At 40.5% G+C, this 21,869-nt stretch overlaps 2 protein-coding genes across 5 annotated transcripts; both read right to left on the bottom strand.

The window, feature by feature from the left end:
• Positions 1 to 2,073: 2,073 nt before the first annotated feature.
• On the bottom strand, positions 2,074 to 6,429 carry cipca (CLOCK-interacting pacemaker a). Of its 2 annotated transcripts, none has more exons than XM_026152480.2 (4): positions 6,234 to 6,429; positions 4,696 to 4,807; positions 4,122 to 4,291; positions 2,074 to 3,009 (listed from the first exon to the last, which is right to left on the bottom strand). In XM_026152480.2, the coding sequence occupies exons 2-4, from the start codon at positions 4,799 to 4,801 to the stop codon at positions 2,224 to 2,226; spliced, it is 1,062 nt and encodes a 353-aa protein (XP_026008265.1). In that variant the 5' UTR covers positions 4,802 to 4,807; positions 6,234 to 6,429; the 3' UTR covers positions 2,074 to 2,223. The 2 variants fall into 2 exon arrangements, with proteins under 2 accessions (XP_026008265.1, XP_026008264.1); XM_026152479.2 differs by having other exon boundaries at positions 6,239 to 6,397.
• Positions 6,430 to 8,572: 2,143 nt separating this feature from the next.
• pgfb (placental growth factor b) lies at positions 8,573 to 21,396 on the bottom strand. 3 transcript variants are annotated; one of them, XM_026152592.2, is made up of 7 exons: positions 20,752 to 21,396; positions 11,192 to 11,228; positions 9,889 to 10,085; positions 9,695 to 9,774; positions 9,357 to 9,386; positions 9,218 to 9,274; positions 8,573 to 9,120 (listed from the first exon to the last, which is right to left on the bottom strand). In XM_026152592.2, the coding sequence occupies exons 1-7, from the start codon at positions 20,812 to 20,814 to the stop codon at positions 9,099 to 9,101; spliced, it is 486 nt and encodes a 161-aa protein (XP_026008377.1). In that variant the 5' UTR covers positions 20,815 to 21,396; the 3' UTR covers positions 8,573 to 9,098. The 3 variants fall into 3 exon arrangements, with proteins under 3 accessions (XP_026008377.1, XP_026008379.1, XP_026008378.1); XM_026152594.2 differs by having other exon boundaries at positions 21,140 to 21,247; XM_026152593.2 differs by lacking the exon at positions 9,357 to 9,386 and having other exon boundaries at positions 20,752 to 20,958.
• Positions 21,397 to 21,869: the final 473 nt, after the last annotated feature.

The raw sequence follows: 21,869 nt of genomic DNA, 5'->3' as shown, positions 1-21,869 counted from the left end.
TAAAGAAATCTTAGCTGCTCAAGCATCGACATAACATACAACATTAACTTACCGGTAAAAAAAAAAAGAAAGAGGTGCAGGGCTTCTGATAAACATTTATATTCACATTATCTTATGCTTATGTTTAGAGGCAACTCAGAAATCTGAGAAATGAAACAAAACAAGCCCACTTCATTGTTTTAAAGTTTAAATTAATACTAAATAATAAGCAAAAATTAAAGCAGGAATGAACATGAGAGCAACAAATCCAAAGGCAACACAGTTATATAGCTACAGCACATCACCTGCTACAAGCTGTAGGTATGAAGTTTCTATTTAATAATAATAATAATTAAAAAAAAAGAAGCTTACTTTACCAGAACTGGCCAAATCCGTGCAATAATCTCTGTTTACAGTATTCACACAACTTTAGTCTTGGTCAGAAACATCATTACAAATAAATAATACTGACACCAAATAAACTTCCATTAAACGAAAAACAAACTGTTACGATTTAGCAAGCCATCTGAACTCTCTGTGAATCAGACACCGTTTGAAAAGACACTTCCTACAAAAGATGCATCAGCTCTATCAGTTTGATTTACCAGTTTAGAAATAAAGGATAAAGAAAAACAAAGATCACAGGAACCTGCTGACTAAAGATGAAAGATGGATTTGATCTAAGAAGTAAATAACCCTCATACTTTCTCCACACTAGCAACATTCATGCCACGTATAAGGAGTAAACCCCATGTGTCTTTGTATGTGCTGTAAGGCATGCATTAATGCAATCAAGTAGGGATGCACCGATATATTGACCAAACATCATTACGAACTGAAATCAATCATGTGGATGACCACTGGCTTCTCAGCACGTAAGACAACACTTATCAAAGTGAGAGGCCAGTGTTTATCTACAGTGTGCCATCAATTTTGAGCTGGTTTTAATGAGAAAAGGTAGCGTGACAAAGTATGAAAGAATTTTAAACATTTGCAACTTTTCAACAAAACAAAGAGAAAAATAAAAACGTATCAGCCTGGGCTATCGGCTAAACACTGGTGTCAGTACTTCACAATCAGTGCATCCCTACACTTAGGAGTTTGACACAGAAGCCATAGCCCTATTGCAAGTGATACTTGCTATTTTGAAACAGAAGAGGCAAGAAAATTCATTATAGGCAAGGGTTCGAAATACAAGCATGCTTCCTAACTCCCATCTCATAAGAACGGCTGCTTCGACCTCAGCACGATCTGATGTCAGCGTTTTAGTGTCTGTGGACCGATCACATTATTGCGTCACGACTGTGCAACTAAGAGAAAAAGAGCAAATGACTCTGCCCTTTTCTAACATGCAGTTAAAACTACAACTGCAACCCCCCTTTTCCCCATAAATGTAGCTATGTAGTTTCATTGCCTAAGCTTAAACCAGCAGTGCAAATTTCTGCCTTCCTCTTCTGGGACTGAGAGCAAAAACACAAACGCTTGTTAAGCATGCCAATGATATCTTCTGCTCTACTAGCCCAGTCACTGTTGACACTGCTAAGGGTAAGAAGTAGAGGAAATGTCACCACAAGCAGCAAATATAATTACTGCTATCCTGTGAAGATGTTTGGCTGGGCAGATCAGCACTATATGACTGAATATAACCTATTCATCTACCCTGATATGTCATCTATACAGACTTTCTTGCTCTTTATGTCACATTTTCTGAATTCCCATTCTCCAACTCCGTAATGATATTTAGGTTGGAGACAGAAATCCCCTTTAGGGTTGCATCTGGAATAATAACTCTGCCAAATCAAACATGTGGAACTACCCACTGTGGGGACCCTTGTGACAATGGAGCGGCTGAAAATAGCTTTTGACTTCCCATATCACTTCTGCTGGTTTTTCACAATCCTTTATCACGAAGTTGCAGAGCTACTGCATCCCAACAATGTGACCGGTCGTTTGAAGTGACGGTTCTGGAGTAATATCAATTCTGATGTCGTCGGAACAACAACATGCAATATGAGACAGACCTTTAGTTTTATATCCAACCAGCTGCTCCAAAACTGTCTAATTTCTAAACTTTGCTGCAGAAAGTGATTAATACCTACAGCCTACTGATAAAGGTCTGAAAGCTTAAAGTTTAGTTCAAGAGTATATTTAACACAATTTATCCACATTTATTAAATCCCCCTGTGGCCTCCTGATTAATCCTCGTCTCCAGATTCAGGACTACTGATTATGTCCGTACATATTTTAAGCTAGGATGCTCTGCGGTTTCGCCCCCCACTGTTCCTTTTCTGTGTCCTGGAGAGAAAGCTGGAGTTTAGTCCAGAGTTGTGGGTTTCCACTGCTCAGAGCCTCCAGCAGCAGAGTCGTCTGCTCCTGAAGCTGCTGCAGCTGGTCTTGGGTGCGCTTATTCTCTTTGATCAGCTGCTTTGTGCGCATGGTGATCCCCAGCAAGCCGGACTTGTTGAGTATGTTGTAGGTATTGCTGAAGCGCTTCTCCTTATTAGTGCGCATCGAGTCCTCATCCTCGAATTCGTCATCAAGCATCCTGTTGTCTCCTGCTAGAGTCCTAAATTCATCTGTGTAGGAGGGCAGGGAGCTGGTTCCTACCTGTGAGGAAAAAGACTTGATAAGCTGCTCTTGACTCTGTGCTTGGTTTGTTGGTGCTTCAAAGTTGGATGTGGTTTGGGCTGTCATCTGCAGTGCTGACAGGGGGCTGGGGGTGCTGTACACCCTGTGGCCATGATGATGCCTCCTCTGTCGCTGGTTATATCCTGCTGCTGTACTCCCCCTCACCCTTGAGGATCCTACCCTCTTAGTGGGTGTGTCCATGGGATGCGGGGCAATTTTGGGATATGATTTGAGGATGGGCATGTAGCTTTTTGACTGACGTGTGTTTTCAGAGCCAGTCTTAGGAGAGCTGTTGTTGTCATTTGATAGCATGGGTTGAAGAAGAACCACTTGTGACTGAGGCATTATTTCCAATGGTGAAGGAAAGTTCCACTGTTTTTCTGCTGGAGCTGTGGATGATTGCTAGAAAATAAGAAAAAAAACAAACAAACAGACCTTTAATGTTATAAAACATTTCTTATACTATCTATAATATGGTAGCTGTTAAACATAAAGTGCATGACAGAGTTACAGGGTTATAGTCGATGATCTCAGGGATTGTCAAGCTTCCATTTATATTACATTTAATGTGTCTGGTTAGTTCTGCTGTTGGCATCTCTGCATTATAATAAGATACTTGAGAGGCCTCTCTTCCACTTTGAAATGGATGAATGACTTAAGTGTGTCTGTGTGTTAGGGGGAGGACCTGCTACACTGAACCATCATCATAATATCAAAGTGAGACAAAACAGAGGGTGTTTATATCTGTTGGTTTTATTTAAACGAGAGCTCCATGTGAGTGCTTGCCGGGTTCGCTGTTTATCTCACGCTTTCAACTTTTGTGGGTGTATGTGTGTGTTTGTCGGTGAAAGAGGCCACTGTGTGTGGTGAGAGCTTTGTGTAGAGTGGTGAGAGATTTTACACAAGTAAACACAGACTGAACAACTTAGGAGGATTGTAGCCCCCCCCCAAAAGTTTTTTTTTTTTTTTTTTAAAGGAGAGGCAGCTATAGGTAATGATGTAATAATGTTTTCACTGTTCAGCTAATAACTGTTCTATTATAAACTCTAATTATGGAAGGCTGAATCATCATCAAACAGTAGCATTATTGCTTTTGGTGTGTTTGGGGTACAAAGTATGACTTACTGGGAGTGGATATTATTACCTCAGTGAGTGCACATTAACCCACCACCAATTCAGCAGCATTGATATCACTTTTGCTGATCTCAGAGGATAGCACAATTGAATTATAAAGAAAATTGCCCAGCCCCAGATCATACACAGTCTAAGGAAAGTGTTAAAACACAACATTACCCACAACATGCACAGACAGATCTGAATGCTCAATTTGAGTTAATAAACTCCATCCAAAATTAAGCTTTTAACTAATTTCTCTAAAAGTTCAGAGTACAAAACACTCTGAGCCAAACAATGCTCCATTGAGCACTAAAGCTCAAAGACAATATAGCAATAAAACACTCTAAGAGTAATGAAATACACAGTAGTCTGTTCAGACAAATATTGAAATATTTTACCTGCTTTAACACGAAGTTGTTCATGATGATCATTGGAGACAGTCCAGTGTATGAACCTCCCATCACAGCCACCTGTGGACCAGTTGGCTCCTGGCTGACTATTGACCCATTTCTTGCTGCATCTTCAGAGTCAGTCACTTCGACTGTGCTGAGGTACTCCGAGCTAGCATCTGAGAGGACAACACGACACATATATGAGGCTCATCATGTTTAAAAGAAAGGCTTCTGCTCTGTGTGGAAAAACATTAGCTGTATGAAAACAGTGGCAGATGTAGATAAATATCTGTAGCGTGTCTGAAAAAGGATACTATCATCTTAATGTGAAGGGCTAAATCAAATTCAGGTCAACCCCCATACTGTAAATAACCTACATAGAAAATGTGACCTAGATCTCCACATTTGATTAGGGTCGACCTTGTTCATGAACTGATAGACATTATTTGTAATTATATAAAGGCTAATTATATCCCAGGTCAAGACACGTGTTCTTTCAGACAAAATCAAGAATATTTTGCACAATCACAAGACTTAAAAGGCATGCTAGTTTTTTTTTTTGAATGTAAGCAAATCAAACCTGAGAAGCCTGAATCTCTTTCCAGGTCTTGTTTGCATGTTCCAAGGTGCGATGTCCGGGTGAACGGCAGAGTCCTGTGACTGCCTGGTTGATTAAACCGGTTCATGATGGTCTATCCAGGAGAAAAACAAAAGAAAAAAACAAAAACACATGGACAGACGAAGTTAAATAACTGCAACTTAATTTCTCCAGGACAGTCTTATGCAAGTTTGTGATACAGTTTGATGACATTTTTTCTTTATTTTTAAATCCATTCTGTGACTTGGGAAGGAGAGAATATTAAATATCTATGAGTAGCATGTCCATTTTAAAACAGTAATATTCCATTTCTTTGGATTTTTTTCATGACAGGTGACACATTGTCCTATTTGGCTATGGAAGACATTGAGACTTTTTAAAGATCTTTGGCTACAGACAGATGGGTCACAATGATTGTTTTTGCTAATAATTTACACATTTTAAAAACCTTTATAAACTACAATATTTAGGCCTTAGCAAACCTACCTGTTTCACATGTCATATCTTACGTGACAATCTAGTTATATAAAATATAAATTAGGAACAAATAAATAAACAGCAGCCAATTATAATTGTAAACAATCACAAGATAAAGGTGGCCACTCAGACACAGCAGGGCCAAGGCTTCAGGTTGTTCCCTTAATTTGTCCTTGCCTATAATTTTTTCATAGTAACTCATTACTATATACGATTTACAGTGTATAATGACTAAAAGCACAACAGTCACAGTATAAACACTCACCTCTAGTTAATACGTAATCTGTCTTTTTAGAGCTTCTACTTTGAATTGTTTACAAGACTGATCATCACTTCACGTTTAAGGCCTGTACTTTGCATTCATACTGTACATGACTGTATTTATTTTTCAACATACTGAAAAGAGCAGGCGCACACCCACAAACGGGATTACGTAATGTTTTAAGCTGCATAATAAACAGATTAAAACATTATAAAAGCGTATTATTATCTGCCTTACGTCTCCCATTTTACAAACTCGAGCTGAACGATTGGATGAAGGGCCTGTGACCCTCCCACAACCACTCACTGCGATGGCTAGTCATGGCAAGACACACTTTAAAAAAACAAAACAAAACAATGTCGTACTTACCCAGCAAAAACAACAAATAAAGAAGTCAGTGCAGACAATCATTGTTATAAAGCTGGGATGCTGACCAGTCCAGCGTTTATAACTTCTTAACTAGCTACAGCTAGCATTGTTTTGCTATACACGCAACTTTGTCAACATTGGCCGTTAACGTCAAACAACGTACGCGACACAAACACACACACACACACACACACACACACACACAGCTTTAGGGTTACACAAATGTGCTTCTGCAATAACAAAATATGGAAAGCAACATTAGCTGCTGTCTGTATCATCGACAGTATGTTTTATCTGTTTACTATTCATTTAGCTGGGTAACGCTAGCTGCTAGCTACCTTAGCTTTAGATCAGAACTCTTGCTATCACGAGATCGATAAGCAATATGAGTACCAGCATAATTTCGACAAACCTTACCAAGACGTCGTTTGCTTCAAAGCGAAAATCCGACTTTAGTAGCTTGAAAATATGTGGCTAGTTAAAGCCACCCAACTCCCGTGTTGCTAACGCCAGCTCTACTTATGTGCTCTACAAAATAAACGCCCTCCACGCGGTCTTACAGGTAAACACAATTACGTGCGCGCATTCACGCAGATATGGTTTTAAACAAATCGGTGACAGAAAATCATTTGCATTTAAGTATTCATGCTGTGAATTAGTTTGTTATGGAATACATTTCTGAAAGTATTAAATAATAATCATATTTTTTTAAATCTTTTTTTTAACAAAAAAGCACAAAACACATTTGCAACTTTATTGTCTGTTACGGCAACCTCCTGGATAAGTTTCTAAAAGTAAGTAAGGGTTTTCAGATGATGGGGTTATAAGTCCAGTTTTTAGTGGTTGTAATTTAGGTGGTTTTAAGAAGTGTACTTTTAAGAGCTGTGACGGGAACAACAACTCCCTGTGAGACACTATTAAGGGCTTTAATAACCTGATACATAAAGGTTGCTACGGAAACGGGTGAAGTACATGTTTTATTCTTGGGGTTGGCGAAAGAGGAGCTTGTTTTGAGACTTATGCTCTGATGGGGTTACGCTATGGTGTGCGTAACCCCATCAGACTAGTTGTTTAGGCTGAAAAACGTCTTTTTAAAAAAATCTACCGTGTTTGATATTTTAGCCTACAAATGTAAACGGCCTATCATATAGTTTGCTATTATTTGTGATAATGTGAAACAGATTAAGACTGCCAGCAGTTGGTACATCTATTAGGATTGCCTACTGGTATATAATTATTGAATACAACTGGAATTACTAAACAATTACACAAGACAAGCCGACAATCATAACAGTTTTATTACAAAATAAATATTTAAATGAAATAAAACACTACGTCAGTCAAAATGCTATTTTTACATTTTCATAGATTTTCTTTATGTGATACATGAAACAAACAAACAAACAAACAAACAAACAAACAAACGCCATTTAACATATCTACGAAACTTCATCCCTTCCATGTTGCAGTGTTTCTAGAAACAGAGGATGACACCTGTGGTGTGGGATTATGGGATTGTTGAGTCACCAGTTGGACACAAGGTTGTGCTGTTCAGCTGCACACAGCATATGGGATGAACATTTGAGACCGTAACTAATGCTTTTACATGTGGGAGCTCAAGCTTGGAATCTAATAAAAAAAGATTTTGAGGGCTTACATGATGTTTTAACGGCTATAAAAAGCAAAAATAATTTGTATTCAAGCTTTCCCCTGTTGCTGCAGCACTCCATACAGTGCAATTACTTTTAACCTGTCATAGCACTGTTTTTAAATTTCAACTTTAAGAATTTTTATTCCGTAGACACGCCGGTGAGCTGTCTGGAGTGTACCCTCTTTCCTGTCCAAGGTCAGGGACAGGCAGGCTCGAGCCTCCTCCACAACCATTACTTTGACAAGTAGATAAGACAATGTATACTGGATATATCCCACTGGAATACTTAAATCTGAATTCACATTTCACTTATTTGCTTACACGACAGTAAGAAACACGCCACACCAAATATTCCACGGCATTCAAAGGAAGCCTTGTGGGTATTAGTTGTATGGTCCTTGATATGTTTCAAGTACAGGCACAGGCAGAGTGAAGTAGTGTAGAACGTGCACCGTATGTTATGTCCTTGTGACTGACACTCGAGGAAAAAATGAGTGGTTTGCCAAAAACTGGGTCCAACCCTCTGATGTGCACTGCCCCTCTGTACAGTATTTAATTCAATCTGCATACCTCAAATACCCTCCTGAAGGCTCATGTATTGTCATAGAACTGCAACCTGTTTACTGTGAGCGACTAAACAAGCAACGCATGGGTATTTGGTCCTGAGTTGGAAATGCATGATGGGCGAGCTGAAATATCCGAGGATGTTTTGATCAAAATTATAAATGAAAAAATTGAAACGAGGAATTTCTACTCTTGCAAAAACATGTGTGCTACTCAAACATAAGTGTATTCATTATTTTAACACGAATGTGCCGGTTGCCGTTGATCTCGCCACACCCACTGTGCATCCATATGTTCATTTCAGATGAATGGGCCAGATAATCAAGATTAGCCTCTTGTTAGGAGAACATCTGTATGCTGGATTCCATAAATATGGAAAGTTTGAAGTTTTGGGAAAATCTTCGCTTTATGAACATTTCTGCTAAATGTTGTTTTCCCATTCAGGTCACATGATGCTGTTAAAGAGTTTGATTTATACACAACAAGCAATTATGCAACAATGGCTTTTGGAACAGATCTCAGATATGATGATGATCTGATTGCAAAATACTTTAATATAGAGGTTTAAAAACACTTTCCATAAACACTAGAGGGAGACATTTCCTTATCGCATGTACAAAGAAGTTGCACATCAAGTCCACAAGGTGTTCTCTGGTCCAACTATATTAATAAATATAGACTTTTCTTCTTTTTTACCTGTGTAACCTTCTTTTAAATACCAAAGGATTTGACAAATAATAACCGATACAGTAATACCTAGCATAAAAAGAAGACATCAGTCTGTTTGGTTCTACATTGCACTGGCTCCCAGGGATGTCCATTGTTTCAGGCTTGTAACAGCAGTGTTTCCACCAGTCAAAACGCACTTCCTGTTAAACCTTGTCGTTACAAAAACACCCTGCCCATCAGCATAAGGGCATGTCAGCAAATCAACCCAGCTGTTTGAGTCTCTTGCTGCAGACACAGTATTGATAGATGAGTGAAGGAGACTTTTGATGCTCCCACTGGGCTGGAAACAAATAGTGAGCCACACTGCAACAGGGGGTTGGGTCGCCACTGCAGTTACCTGCGAGGAATCTGGCACCTGTAGAACACAAGTGATAACGTAGCCTCTGTTAAAAGCTGTAATAAGATAAAATGGTGGATATGTGAACGTTTTCTCCCCCCCGTGTGCCCCTCACCTGTCACATTCCTTCTTTTTTTGTCTCTCCTTCCTCTTCCTTCCTCTTCGCCTTTTCCTGAACCAAGAACCAAATTATAAAAAAAAGCTTGCGTTTTTTGACAAATAGCAAAATTGATATTGTAAGAATATTCCCTTACTTTGGAACCTTCACAACAGGTTTCCTGATTCTGAGGGCAAAGGTTTCGATAAATTAACATGAATGTCCAGGTACAACATTTAAAAGTCTGTGAGAGTCACCCAGTCTTCTAGAAGTTACGTTTATGCTGCCTGCTATTAATGACCAAACTCGATTAGCAGATAGTGTGTCGACAGTGCAGGAATCTTTAGGAAAACAACTTTATTTTCTGTTAGGTATTCAATTCAAGTTTTTGGAGATGAATCTATGAGAAACATAAACATGACTTCCAGGAGACGGGGTTTATATTTTTCATACTTATCAATAACTTATGTCACAACACCCTTCTTTTTTTCTTACCTACATTCACATGTTTGATGCTCCACAAACGTCATCTCAACATATTCTTGACCTTGTTCTGATGGCCTGATTTTCAAAAGCTGGGAATGGAGGAGGGGTGGAGGTGAAACGGAGATTTGTCAAAACGATCTCATGAAGCGCTCACAGCTACGAGTTATAACTCACACTTATGTTGCACAACACTTAGGTCTTACCTGCATGGTAACGTTTGTGGTTTGAGTGGGATGACACTCCAGGTTCTCATCTCCGCAACAGCCAGCGCACCTCACCAGGGGAACGCAGGAGGGGCTGTAGATGTGCTCCACCTCCGATGGGTATTCCTGCACCACCTCCACCAGCTTCTCAATGGTGCGGCAAAAGCTGCGACCCCAAACTTTTTCAAACACAAGCACTGTGAATAAGAGTAGGCAAAGTATAAAGCAGTGCCATCTTTTTTCTGGGACTTCTCTGCATTTTTATTTGGTTAGCGATCAGTTTTTCGTCTTACTGTGACAATATCGATCGTATTTGACAGCTAAAAAAGCTAAACTTAAAGATGATACAGTTCTACACAAACAGTACTGGTAATTAGCTCAGTAATCCAGCAATGATATGCTTTCATGCCCTGTACACAGAAACCTATACACCAGTATGTATCCTGTTTTCATTTTCAGGGGGAAAGAAACATTTGTTTAATGTACAGTGTGCTTTCCTGTGGGAGTACATGTGTGAAAGTGTCCTAGTTGCTTTGGGGAGACTGTGGAGGAAGAACAGGGACAACTATGGCCAAACAGAGAAGTAAGAGAAAACAAACACTGGGAACATGGCCATGAACAGAACCCTGCTGGATCTGGAACTGGAGTTGCCCCGCAGGCACCTCTGGGACTGTGGTGACCCTCAGAGGTCACCAAATGGAGCCTTACACTACAACAGCTGTTTATAAAAGCAGACAGGCTGGGAGGAGACGGCTGGGGAAGCATCCATGGTAAGGAGATGAGGCCACGAACTGTAATGTAGTACAGTGCAAAGGGACAGTTCAATGGCCAGTTAGTGCCTCTTGAGTGGACTGCATGCCTTCTGCTGATCTGGCTCTTAGACGTCCATGCAGTCATTTCTGCCTGCAAGTTCTACCAGTGCATTCCTCTTTAATTAGCATTAATGTATAGCAATGTAAGGGAGCAAAAGGATATGAAGAGAGAAGGTCAGCAGTTGAGTAATCGTTGCTAGCCTAGACATGCTCTGCTGCGCTCTATATTCAGATGAAATTCGATGACTAACCAGCATGCAAGAGTAAAGAACTAAGTCATTTGTATTTTTCAGCATTGTGTGACGAGCACAACGAGGGAATATATTTTTGTTAAACTCTAGTCTCCCCCTTTTGTTTTCTCTAAACCACAAACACTGTAGAAAATACAGCGTAACAAAAGAGTCAGAGCTACTCTCTCGAAGAAAGTTTTATTAACTCATTTTATCCAGGACATGCAGACTTAAAAGCTTAAAACTTGAAGAACTCCTTACCTTCCATTGTACTGTTTATACTTGCCAAGGGAAGACTCTGAAAAACACAAAACGTGGGGATCCAAAATTATCATTTGTGGTCTGACAGGATGTGACAGCGAGCCTCAAGACTGACAATGAAAGTGAAACAGGTACTGGCAATAAGCCAGAAACATTAAATACATACCTAAACATGAACAACATTATATAAAACTAATCCAAACTGTTAACCCACCCACTCAAATATAAACACTATTGCCTACAACCTTTATACACATAGAGAGGTCAGCCTGCCTTTACACTAACGTCTGACACCAGTGTTTTCATCCTCTGGTGGCGATAGCTGGAACAACAGTACACCAAAGTGGAAGGTCATTCCCACTCTGTTGGGGATGAGTCTTTTGGACAGGCAGCAGATAGAGGTCTTCATATATATCTACAGTGTGCCCAACTGTTTAGGTTCAAAACCTGTTTCCTGTGGTGTAACATTCAGCTCTCTATTTATTTTCCCATTGATTGTTTCCTCCTCCGTCTTGATTTTTTCCCATAATCCCATGATAAACAGAGTGAATTTTTCATTCGCCTGGGAAAACACAAAACCTCTGGTTGACTCCATCTCAGGAAGGGAAATCTATGTTTGATAAAATACCCTCCGGCAGAAGTGCAGGATAGGCGGCAGACAACCTGCTTCCGCAGATTCTCCTCGTCACTGGTGTTGGACTTGAGTTTCTCTATGACACATGCCGGATCACATTCATAGTGTAACAATGTTTTTGTAGACAATAGCAGTGGGACAAATGATACTGGAGCAAAAAGTCTTCATGCAACAGCAACCAGCCTGACAAGGACTTCCTCGAGTGATGGCAATAAAGACTGTTGCTTTATGCACCATCTGTGCTTTGTTGAAATCCATCCTTTTCCTGTTATGAACCAAAATTAGTTTCAGGATGAGGATAGTATCTGTCAGCATACTGCTGTATTCATCCTTCCCTCCCCCCTCCAAACAGTGTGATTTAAGAGGAATGTCCCGATTTAATGATGATGATGATGATGCATTTACACTTGCAAACATTTCAGCAGTTCCCGTAAAACTGTCACTGACATGAGTGTCAGAAACTGACCTGTCCTCTGAGCTGCACAGCGTTCTGTATTAAAGACTACAAATATCACTCAAGAGTCCTTTCTGGGCAAAGGGAGCTGTTGAGGCATCTTCCCTGTTTTTCAACACAGTTGTTCTTGTTCTTCTGGCTAAAATCTACAGCTGTTGCTATGATTGCCGAGTTGTTCTATGGTGTAGCATCCATCGGGCTGTGTCAGCCTCACTGAAACACAGCAGGATATAAGCTCTACTTGCAGAATATTCTTTAAGCACAGCATGGGAAAGTCACAGTTCAGTTCCAGTTATTGTCAAAAGTTGCTTTCATTTTCAGGCCCATTGAGTGTATTTTACATTCAATGGCAGGCTGATAAAATGAATCTTGTGTCCAACGTTAACTGGCATAAGATCAGCTTCCCCTTTTCCACCCTTTTGCGTGTCGTGGCTGCTCCACATCACAAGGGTTTTTTGGCTCTGGCCTCACTTGCCTCTCTGAACGTTTTGAGGTTTTGGAGGATTTTCTAACCTTGGTCATGGGTTAAGCCTCGACATGATGAGGAAACATCTTTGGTACCCTTTGCGGTGGAGAGCAGAGGAATGAGCTGCCCAAAAGAATCCACCAGATTCTTAAAAAGGCTTCATGAGGATCCTCACGTAGCAATTCCCTCCGTCTTATGCACTTAGAGTGTTAACTGTATGATTCATGGTGACAGGGGGTGATTAGGCTCTTGTGGAAAGGGGGACTGTTTCACATTAATAAATGTGTTCAATGTGTCATTAATCCTAAAAGCATGCTCGCTTTCTGTGCAGTCCTGAATGTTTCTTACATTTTGTTCCCTGGTGACCTTTTTCAGGGAGTTTACTTGTCCTCAATCAGAGTGTAACGTTACCATGTGTCATTATCATTTATTGGTTTCATAATGTGGGTGTTAGGACCTTTGAGACTAAGTGTGATTAAAGGCTATAGAAATAAACTAGACATGACTAGACTAAATTCATCTGTTCTTGGTTTATAACCCAATACTTCTCCTCTTTGTCAATTGTATTGGAATTTTCACTTGTATGTACAACATCTGGGTTTTTGCAATTGACAGAAAGTGCTGAAATATCAAGAAGGAATTAAGAGCAGAAAATCCCTCCTCTTTTTACCATTACACACAAGCAGAAACATCCATTCTGTCTTTCCAGTAAATGAGTTTTACAGACTGTTTCTGTCTAACACAAAAAAAGCTATGCTTCATAAAATGGATTAAATATTCTGGGCTGTAGTCTGACACAAAGATTAAAATTATAGTCTTATATTTTATAGACTCTATATACAAGACTTAAACGTTGGCAATACATAAAAACTAGCAACAGCTTTGGAGGGTCAATTCATATACAGGTACATATGTGAATGTATCAAACAGGTAAAGAAAAGTCCATGGATTACATTTGATTTGATTAATAACGGCCCATCGCGTCCTTACTTTTAATCCTAATCTTAATCCACCATATAAAGAATGAATGAATGCAAATGTGTACTGTATGTTAATAGAGGAATCAAAGATCAGGACCTAACAATTACCATCATTATCAACAAACGATTAGTTTATTTTGAAAATTTCAGAAAAAAGACCAATATAAAATTATATATGTTATAAAAAATTGTACTGATTGGATTGGAAACAACATGGCAGTGCAGTGGCTTGGACTCTACAGGTGTGGTGACTTTACATGGTCTACATATGCATGTGTTATTTTCCTCCATGTTCCAAAGATAATGGATGCAAAGATCATTTGTGATCCTACATTAGCTGTAGGTGAATAGTTGCTTCTCTCAGTGTTAGCTCTGTAAAGCTGGTGTACTCCATCTCTCAACTAATGTTTGATGGGACACGCGTAAGCAAATCTTTGATCCTAGCAAGATAAAAAAAAATATTGGGATGCCACATCTCCTTTAAGCTTTATGTAACTGGTAATTGACATTTTATTTAAACATAACTTGGACCTTTCAGTGATTAAGTGCCTAAACTTTCCAGCTATTCCTGTGCCAGAGAAACCTTTCTTACTGCATCTACAAGGTTCCATAAGTAACACACCCTTGTTTGGCTACTGTAGTTGTACAAAATGCTTTCAGGTCTTGACATTTAGTACTTTACGGTGGCGCAGTGTGCTTCAGTATTTCAGTAATCAGCTGGAGAAAGCGAGTATGGATTGAGTTGTCTGTAGTAGTTGTAGCTGAAATAAAACATTGTTTATAAGGTTCTGTTCCTACTACTGCTGGTTAAGAGTTTGTGCTGTACTCTAGGTCAAATCAGAGGACCTGTTGCGTCCCTGGGCTCCTGCCATTGGGCCGCAGAGGCCCCAAGCCTCATTACTCTGCAGTCCCACACAGCTGAAATGCGTCATCTTTAACCTCCTTGCTTATCCCATCTGTCAGAGGAAGGGCAGCGTGGATAGGGAGCAAACCTAAAACATGATGGGGACCCAGCATAATTGTCAGAAGATGTTTCAGCTTTGAGGGTCAAGTGGGGGAGGAGGTAAACAGCAGGTACCCATGGCCCTCTGCCAGAAAAATCTGGAGTCCAGCCAGCTTATTCCACAATGTATTTTTCATAAGGAAAGAACAGGATGGCAGATCAAATACAAAGGTTCCCAAACCAATTTAGGGTTATTAGATAGAAAAGCCTATTCTGAAGGCTTGGAGAAACTGATGCAGACTGGAGGTTAGGTTCGTCTTCTCCAGTGGATTGCATAAGAGTAAGGGTGGGGCATGCTTTTGTTTTCCAGCAGAGTGAAATGGAAGTTTTCTAAAGGCGGCTATAAATCACAATTAAATGCTTTCACGTCATTCCAGTATTCCAGTATAAAACAGTAATAATTAATCATTATCAGTAACCAGCGTCCCATACATAGATTGTTCAGATTTCACAAAGTAATAGACGTCTATCTTAAAGCCTGCAGTAAGATTTTCTTTTCACATGCTGGTAGGGCGTTTTAGGTTATATCTCTTGTGGTTGACAATACAATAGGATTTAATTCATACTATTCACAATGGAGCCAAGACTCTGAAAGGAATGAGTGTTTCACAACATGCTTGTATTTCCACCATTAGAAAGCCGACCACATTCTACAGTTTTCGGCTGAAAAACAACTTTTCATGTGTTATTCTGCAAAAAATGTTGCCATATTACATGCAGTTTTAATGCTGACTCATTGCTTCTGTTGACTAAAGATTAGGTCATCTGATTAGCACACATGTATCGTTGGATCTCCTGCTTTGATGGTATTCAGGCTGTAGTAGTAAACTGTAGTCCTCTAGGCAGTCCCCTTAATCTTTGACCATCTGACAAACTGTAATTGCTTTTACATTAATTAGTTCAGTCAAGCTGGATAACTTGACTGACTGGGTTTGCTAAATGAGGTAAAGAATGACAGTAAACTAAATGAAATGAGTAAATATAAGTAGTCTGGCAGTTGGGTGATTCTGAAGACGCATAACAAGGGAATTTTTAAGTGGACTTATCTTGTGTTTCTTTATTTTCTCTCACATATTTTGGTACAGTGGTAGAAGTTTGCATAAATCATAACAAAGGTTTTAAATTTTAAATGGTCAAGAATACGTACAAGTAATCACTGTAAGCCAAAGTCTCAGACTGCAGACGGCTTTAAATGCTCATTTTCTTTGGACAAATTTTGTCTACTCTTGTATCTGTATTATGTCACAGAGGACGTGGAGCCCTAACTTGGTTTTCTCAGGGAGGCAGCCAATCAGAAGGGGGGACAGTGGATACTCAATAAGTTAGAAATGATGCTTTACTGATCTTCCTCATGTGCCCTTTATTGCTAACCAGATTCCACGTCATCAGCGCCATGGCCACAACATTAACTCATGGCCTTCTCGTGGAGCATGAAGTCACTCTCTCCACCACTACAAAAAAGACCGGTTCTCTTTTGTACACACATGGCGGGTCAGCTTTTGACAGCGGTGCTATTACAGGACTGAGAAGTACCCAGTCTCTAGGTGGTCACTGGATATAGCCAAAAGACTGAAAAACTTCATTGGAGCATGCGGTAAACATTCCACAGCAATGCCTTGAATCATCAGAGAGACTTTGAAATCACGAGTTATTCCACATGTAAGTACACAAACACACATAGATCACACAGATTCAAACAAAAAAGTAGCATAAATAGGCATGCATAACTGCCAGATTTCAGAATAAATGCATTTTAATTGATTTTATGCATACAGCTAAGCTAAGTGTTCTTGCTGGGAGATAGATGAGACTCACTGACATCGTCATGTCTGCCCTTTACATTAAATATGGTGGATCCATGTGCAGGCAGACCCATTCTCAATTTGGAGCCACATGCACTGGATCCTGCTGCTGAGATACGGCAGAAAAAGAGATTTGTTGTATGAAAGCTGACAAAAAGAATAGGTATCGTTTGTGCAACAACCAAACCAACCCTTTTCAAGCCTAAGTGCTGAAGTTTGAAAACAATCCTGCTTTTTTTGGCATTGCCGTCTAGTCAAAAAACAACAAGAAGTAAAATAGGATCAAGTGATGAGGGAGAGGTAAGGGTCGGCATAAATTTTAATTTAGATAACCACGATTTCCCCAGTATAAGTCCATTAATGCATGCATAAATGTCTCCCCAAGGACGCACACAAAAACACACAACCACTGTGTAAACTGTGCACCCTGTCCGCAAACATACACACACGACAAGTCTTGAGATAAGCTGACCGGTGGTAATTGTGGTCTCCATTACAGTAAACGCTGTTCTGTAAACCACAGTAAATTACATCCAGATGGGAGATTAAAGCTAGCTGAGTAGACAGCTGCCCTGAGCACAACCACTCCTCCTCCTCTGTTGGAGGAAGGAGAACTCCATATTTCCTGATTGCGATTGCAACTCTCCCCTGGGCTAGGACATTACAACCAGGGAGAAGTACCACAACAACACAGAGGGGCAGTCAGCAGGTCACCACCACTGCAGGGACTCCCGTGCAGACATCTGATCTACACAGGAAGATGTGCTAAGCGTAAGACAGAGTAAGCCACGGCGGGAAGGGAGCAGTCGACTTAATGTTTGATTATACATTTGCTCTTTGCTCTGACTTGAACACAAACACATGCGTGCGGTACAGATGGCCAGTCTCAAGTATTGTTTTGGTGCGGAGGGTGATTTAAAGGAAACACCTGTGTGGCGTCATGTCCTTATGAATACAAAAGCAGAAGCTGAGGCTCACTGCCTTTAGAGGCACAGAAACACGGTGTACCGATGAAGTGATGATCTTCATCAGAACTCTGGCAATAACACATGGGTTAGGCATAATTTCCCCATATCTGTTATACAATTTAAAAAGTCACTCAAAGAATTTCATAATTGCATTTCAGTGAGGCATATAATCCTCAACCTTTGCTATTTTTTTCCACAGCTTCATCATAACATAATCACAAAAATATTTTTTCAGAAGTTGACCAAAATTGCGAGCTGTGCACATGTCCAGATCTTCAGGACATGAGTTATTTCACCTGGAAATGCTGCCAAATGCCATTCAGGTTTGGTTCTGTTTATGCAAGCATGAAATACAATCACTACGATCAAGAGATCGGCTTTGTACGGAGAGCATTCCAGTGGTTTTGATCTAACTCAGGGATAGCTGTCAAATGAGCAGGAGGCAACAGGTATTTAAAAGCAATGTATAGGCAGGTTTCACAGTAGTCCTACTACTGTAACTTCAGGTTAAAACACACACTGTACTGTACATGCAGGTCTGCCAATAATACAGTAAATAGACGACTGCTTTGTCCCAAGAAATACACTGTACAAAATAACAAGAGATTTGGCTAAAACCAATAATCTTTTCCATATACAGTACTTCCCATAAAGTAATATTAGGTTTACTGAACTCTGTTTGTAGTTCATGTGTAAAACACCTGGTGGATGGCATGGAGCTTGTACTGTATTTCATAAAAGGGTGACAAAGCGGCCACTATTGTTGAGAAGGGAAACCCAGGTGCTTCCACCCTCAGTGACAAGCCACAAAGCTTGGAAGTTTGACCTGCTCATTTCAATGGGAATCAACATCAGCAGAATACACCTACTGTTACAGTGTTGATTTATGATAAAAAAAAATACTATTTACATACATCTTTTTATACTACGCTGTTTCCATTTTCTCCGATGACACCATGTCACCATGCTTCTAACATAACACACCAGTGTTAGTGATAAAAGTTATCACACCACTGATTTGCAGCATGGGATTACTACAAGGAATAGCGAGAGGTGGAGAGATGGGTGTAGCTAGGCTTTCGCTGCGAATCACAGCCATCTGTCTTTAGTCATCTTATCCCTTTTTATGGAACATAGCGAGATAGCAGAACACAGCCTTTAATCCAGCCAATCTTTTCCTCTTCACTGGTTCTTTATATCTCTTCTGTCTTATAACAATTACCCAAGAACACTGGGGAAAACACTCCTTCTTTTAACTTGCTGTGAACTACTGATATATGCAGTAATGATAGACTCGCCCTCTGTATGTGACACTCATTCACACACACACAGACTACACTATAAATCTCATGCAGGACGGTATTAAACAGTTGAAGTCAACTCCAGCTTCTCTGCTGTCCACAGCTGTAATTGACCACATGATTCACAGCTGTGACAGTTAGGAAAGCTAATCATTATTAAATTATTGGTCTGCGATTCCCAGACACATGTCTAGTGTCTGTATTTCCAGACATAACTTGGTGTGTGAACTTGTGAAAAGAGCTGCTGGTTTGAGTTGAATTGTATTGAAGCAGGAAAACAAAGAAAACGTTTAAATTTACAAATGATCAGTAAATGCAAATAAGTTTTCAGCAACTGCAGGGATCCCGAGGTCAAATCTTCACATACTGTATGACATCTAATTGGTCAGGTTAGATGTTTGATCTGTTACATTGGCCATCAGTCTTTGGGTGCAGCAGAGGGCATCTAACCTGCTACACACTGAGGCCCCTGGATTTTGTCACTCCTGTTTTGACTAACCGGGCCATGAGCTGATTATGAGGATTAGAGGAAATGTGGTAAACTCATGCCTCTCCCACTCACTCTCAACTTAAGCAACAGCTGCAAAGTCTCTGGGTTTGGGAATCTGGTGGGACATGGAGTTTTTTTCCAACCCTGAGAGCCTGGCTGAGTCAGCGAGTAGTACCTCTATGTGAGGCCTGCAGCTTTGCAAAGGGGAAGGGGGTGTTACTTGATTCAACAGGAAAGCAGCAGAGTATGAAGTGTGACACTGGCAGTGAATGGACAAGAGAATTGCCTGGTTTTGCATTAAACATAAAAGCCATCAGAGACAGCTGAAAGTCCCCAGCCACCTTGGAAGGAAATCAGAGACTGAATAGGTTCAAGGGCTGAAGCATACGGTGGCACAAGTCCGAATGTTCAATGACACATCTTCTTACAGGTATTTCTGGCACAACACAGGCCTCTGAATGACTCCTCACTCCAATTTCACCGTTTCCCCTGTTCTGACAGACTTTCATTAAGAGAATAACAGGCGACGCCAGACAACAGAACAGACCAGCTTTGTAGGCCGATTTAACTCCTGACACTGATACGGCTTCCCTGAAATTATGCTTTTAATTGAATTCCACATGCTCACACTGGTTCATCTTCATTACTGTTATTCTTGGCATAAAGCAGTTAAAGAATGCTGCCTTCTCTTCGTGTCCTTCTAAGAAAGCACAAGAAGGGAAAGCTGCAGGTGCCTGCAAGCTTAACATGATCCAGTTTTACTAAATACACTTTCAGACTATAAGCAGCTCCAGGATCTGCTACATCTACTACCTGGAAAGAAACACAGCAATCTCCCATTTAGAGAACATATCACCAACATGACGACCAGAGTGCTCCCCTTGATGGAAATTTATACCGAAAAAAAGATCCCACCATAGCCTACAAGAGTGGGAATATAACATAATCCATGTCTGTGAACCTAGCTTTTAAAGTATGATGCGGCTGTAATTATGAGCTTAGCAAGCTTTGCAAAGTATAACAGTGAGTCACCTTGCATCATTTGCTCCACAGAGAGAGTGATGCAGTTTGTCACGTTTCATCTTATGAATGAGGGGTGCCCGATGGCGCTCATTCAAAGCAGCATGAGAAAGAACAATAGATCATTATCACTTGACTGGCTTCTGATGACTCGAGCGTTTCATATGTAGGTTACACTTTGAACTTAAACGAGGCTATTAGCAGACCTAACAATAGGCGCTTTATTTATCATTCTATAACGAGGTGCATTATTTGCTACTTTGCTGGGTTACTGGTGGACAAAGCAGACACAAAATAAACCGAGCAGCGTGTGAAAATCTCAACCCAAAGTCTCTGTGGTTTCAGTGCAAAGTAGGAGAGGAGGGGGGAGAGTGGGGGAAACAAGCAATCCCCTCATTTTGCTTCTGAGTGTAAAGTTTCACCGAAGAGTGCAACGTCCTACCTGTGCAGGTGAGAACTGCAGATAAAGCGCCACCACAGTCCCGATGACAAAACCCAGTAACATTTCGTGACGTCTGTGCGTGGAGAGTGGCGATGGCTCCCGATGGAGATAGTGGCGGAAAAAAAATCCAACAAAAGTCCCAAAATACTCAGAAACAGAAGCAAACAGAAAAAAAACTCGCTGCCAGGGATTTTCCAAGTCATCTGCTCCCGGTTTAGTAGCGCGGAGAATGAGTGGAGTCACGTAGCTCCGCGCGTGTAACCTGATGAAGTAGATTGTGCTCACTAATGAATAAGGCCCCTCAGGAGAAAGTGGAGGTGACGAGGAGGCAACACAATAATACTTTAACAAAAAAAGGAGAAACTGATAAATATTCACATTTACACACTTTTTGTGTCTCGTTTTCCTTTAATATGAGCTTAAAAACGGATTCTGTGGAAATAAAAGCGTGAACGCCAGATGTGACGACGCATATTCAGTGAGCAGCTTTCAGTCCAAGATCTCCAAGTAAGGAATCCGCTTCAAAAAATCACGCATGAAGTTGTGCCAACAACTTTCAGTTTCCAGTCCTCCTCTGAGCTGCAGTCAGCAGAAAGACAGAGAGAAGCACTTGCGTCTAATTGCTCCGCGCCACCTTTTCACAAGACCGTTTAATCTCCTCCCCTTTTGTCTTGGTCTCTGCCCTGCTGCATCTGTCTACATACAACTTACTGATGACATTTTACAGCTTCCTCCTTTTAGCTGCAACATAAAAAGGTAGTTTATTTAGTTTGTGATGCTGTAGTGCAATTCTAGACTATACACCGCAGGTGATTTAAACTATAGAGCGTACACAGAAACATCCTCCGAGTGCCTGCGACATTCTGTGAGCGCAATTCAGGCTGGGTAAACATTTGGAGATCTTTTAACTGCTGACATGGATGGTAGACTCATTGCTCGTGCACGGAGATTTTCCTCTGAGTCTATTTATTCAAGTTTGCAAAGGCAGAAAAGGGAGATTCCTATTCTGTTGACACACAGGCTTACTCTTCAGTGTGGGACTTCTGTGTTTGCAGAAACACTGGAACGAGAGGATTCCTTGTGGGCTTCCACACATTCCTTCAGCAGTGCTCAATGGC

The sequence above is a fragment of the Astatotilapia calliptera genome, chromosome 19 (genome assembly GCF_964374335.1).
Source record: "Astatotilapia calliptera chromosome 19, fAstCal68.1, whole genome shotgun sequence".
Classification (NCBI taxonomy): Eukaryota; Metazoa; Chordata; class Actinopteri; order Cichliformes; family Cichlidae; genus Astatotilapia; species Astatotilapia calliptera.
The sequence above is the reverse complement of the archived record's forward strand: the minus strand, read 5'-3'. Positions and strand labels throughout refer to the sequence as shown.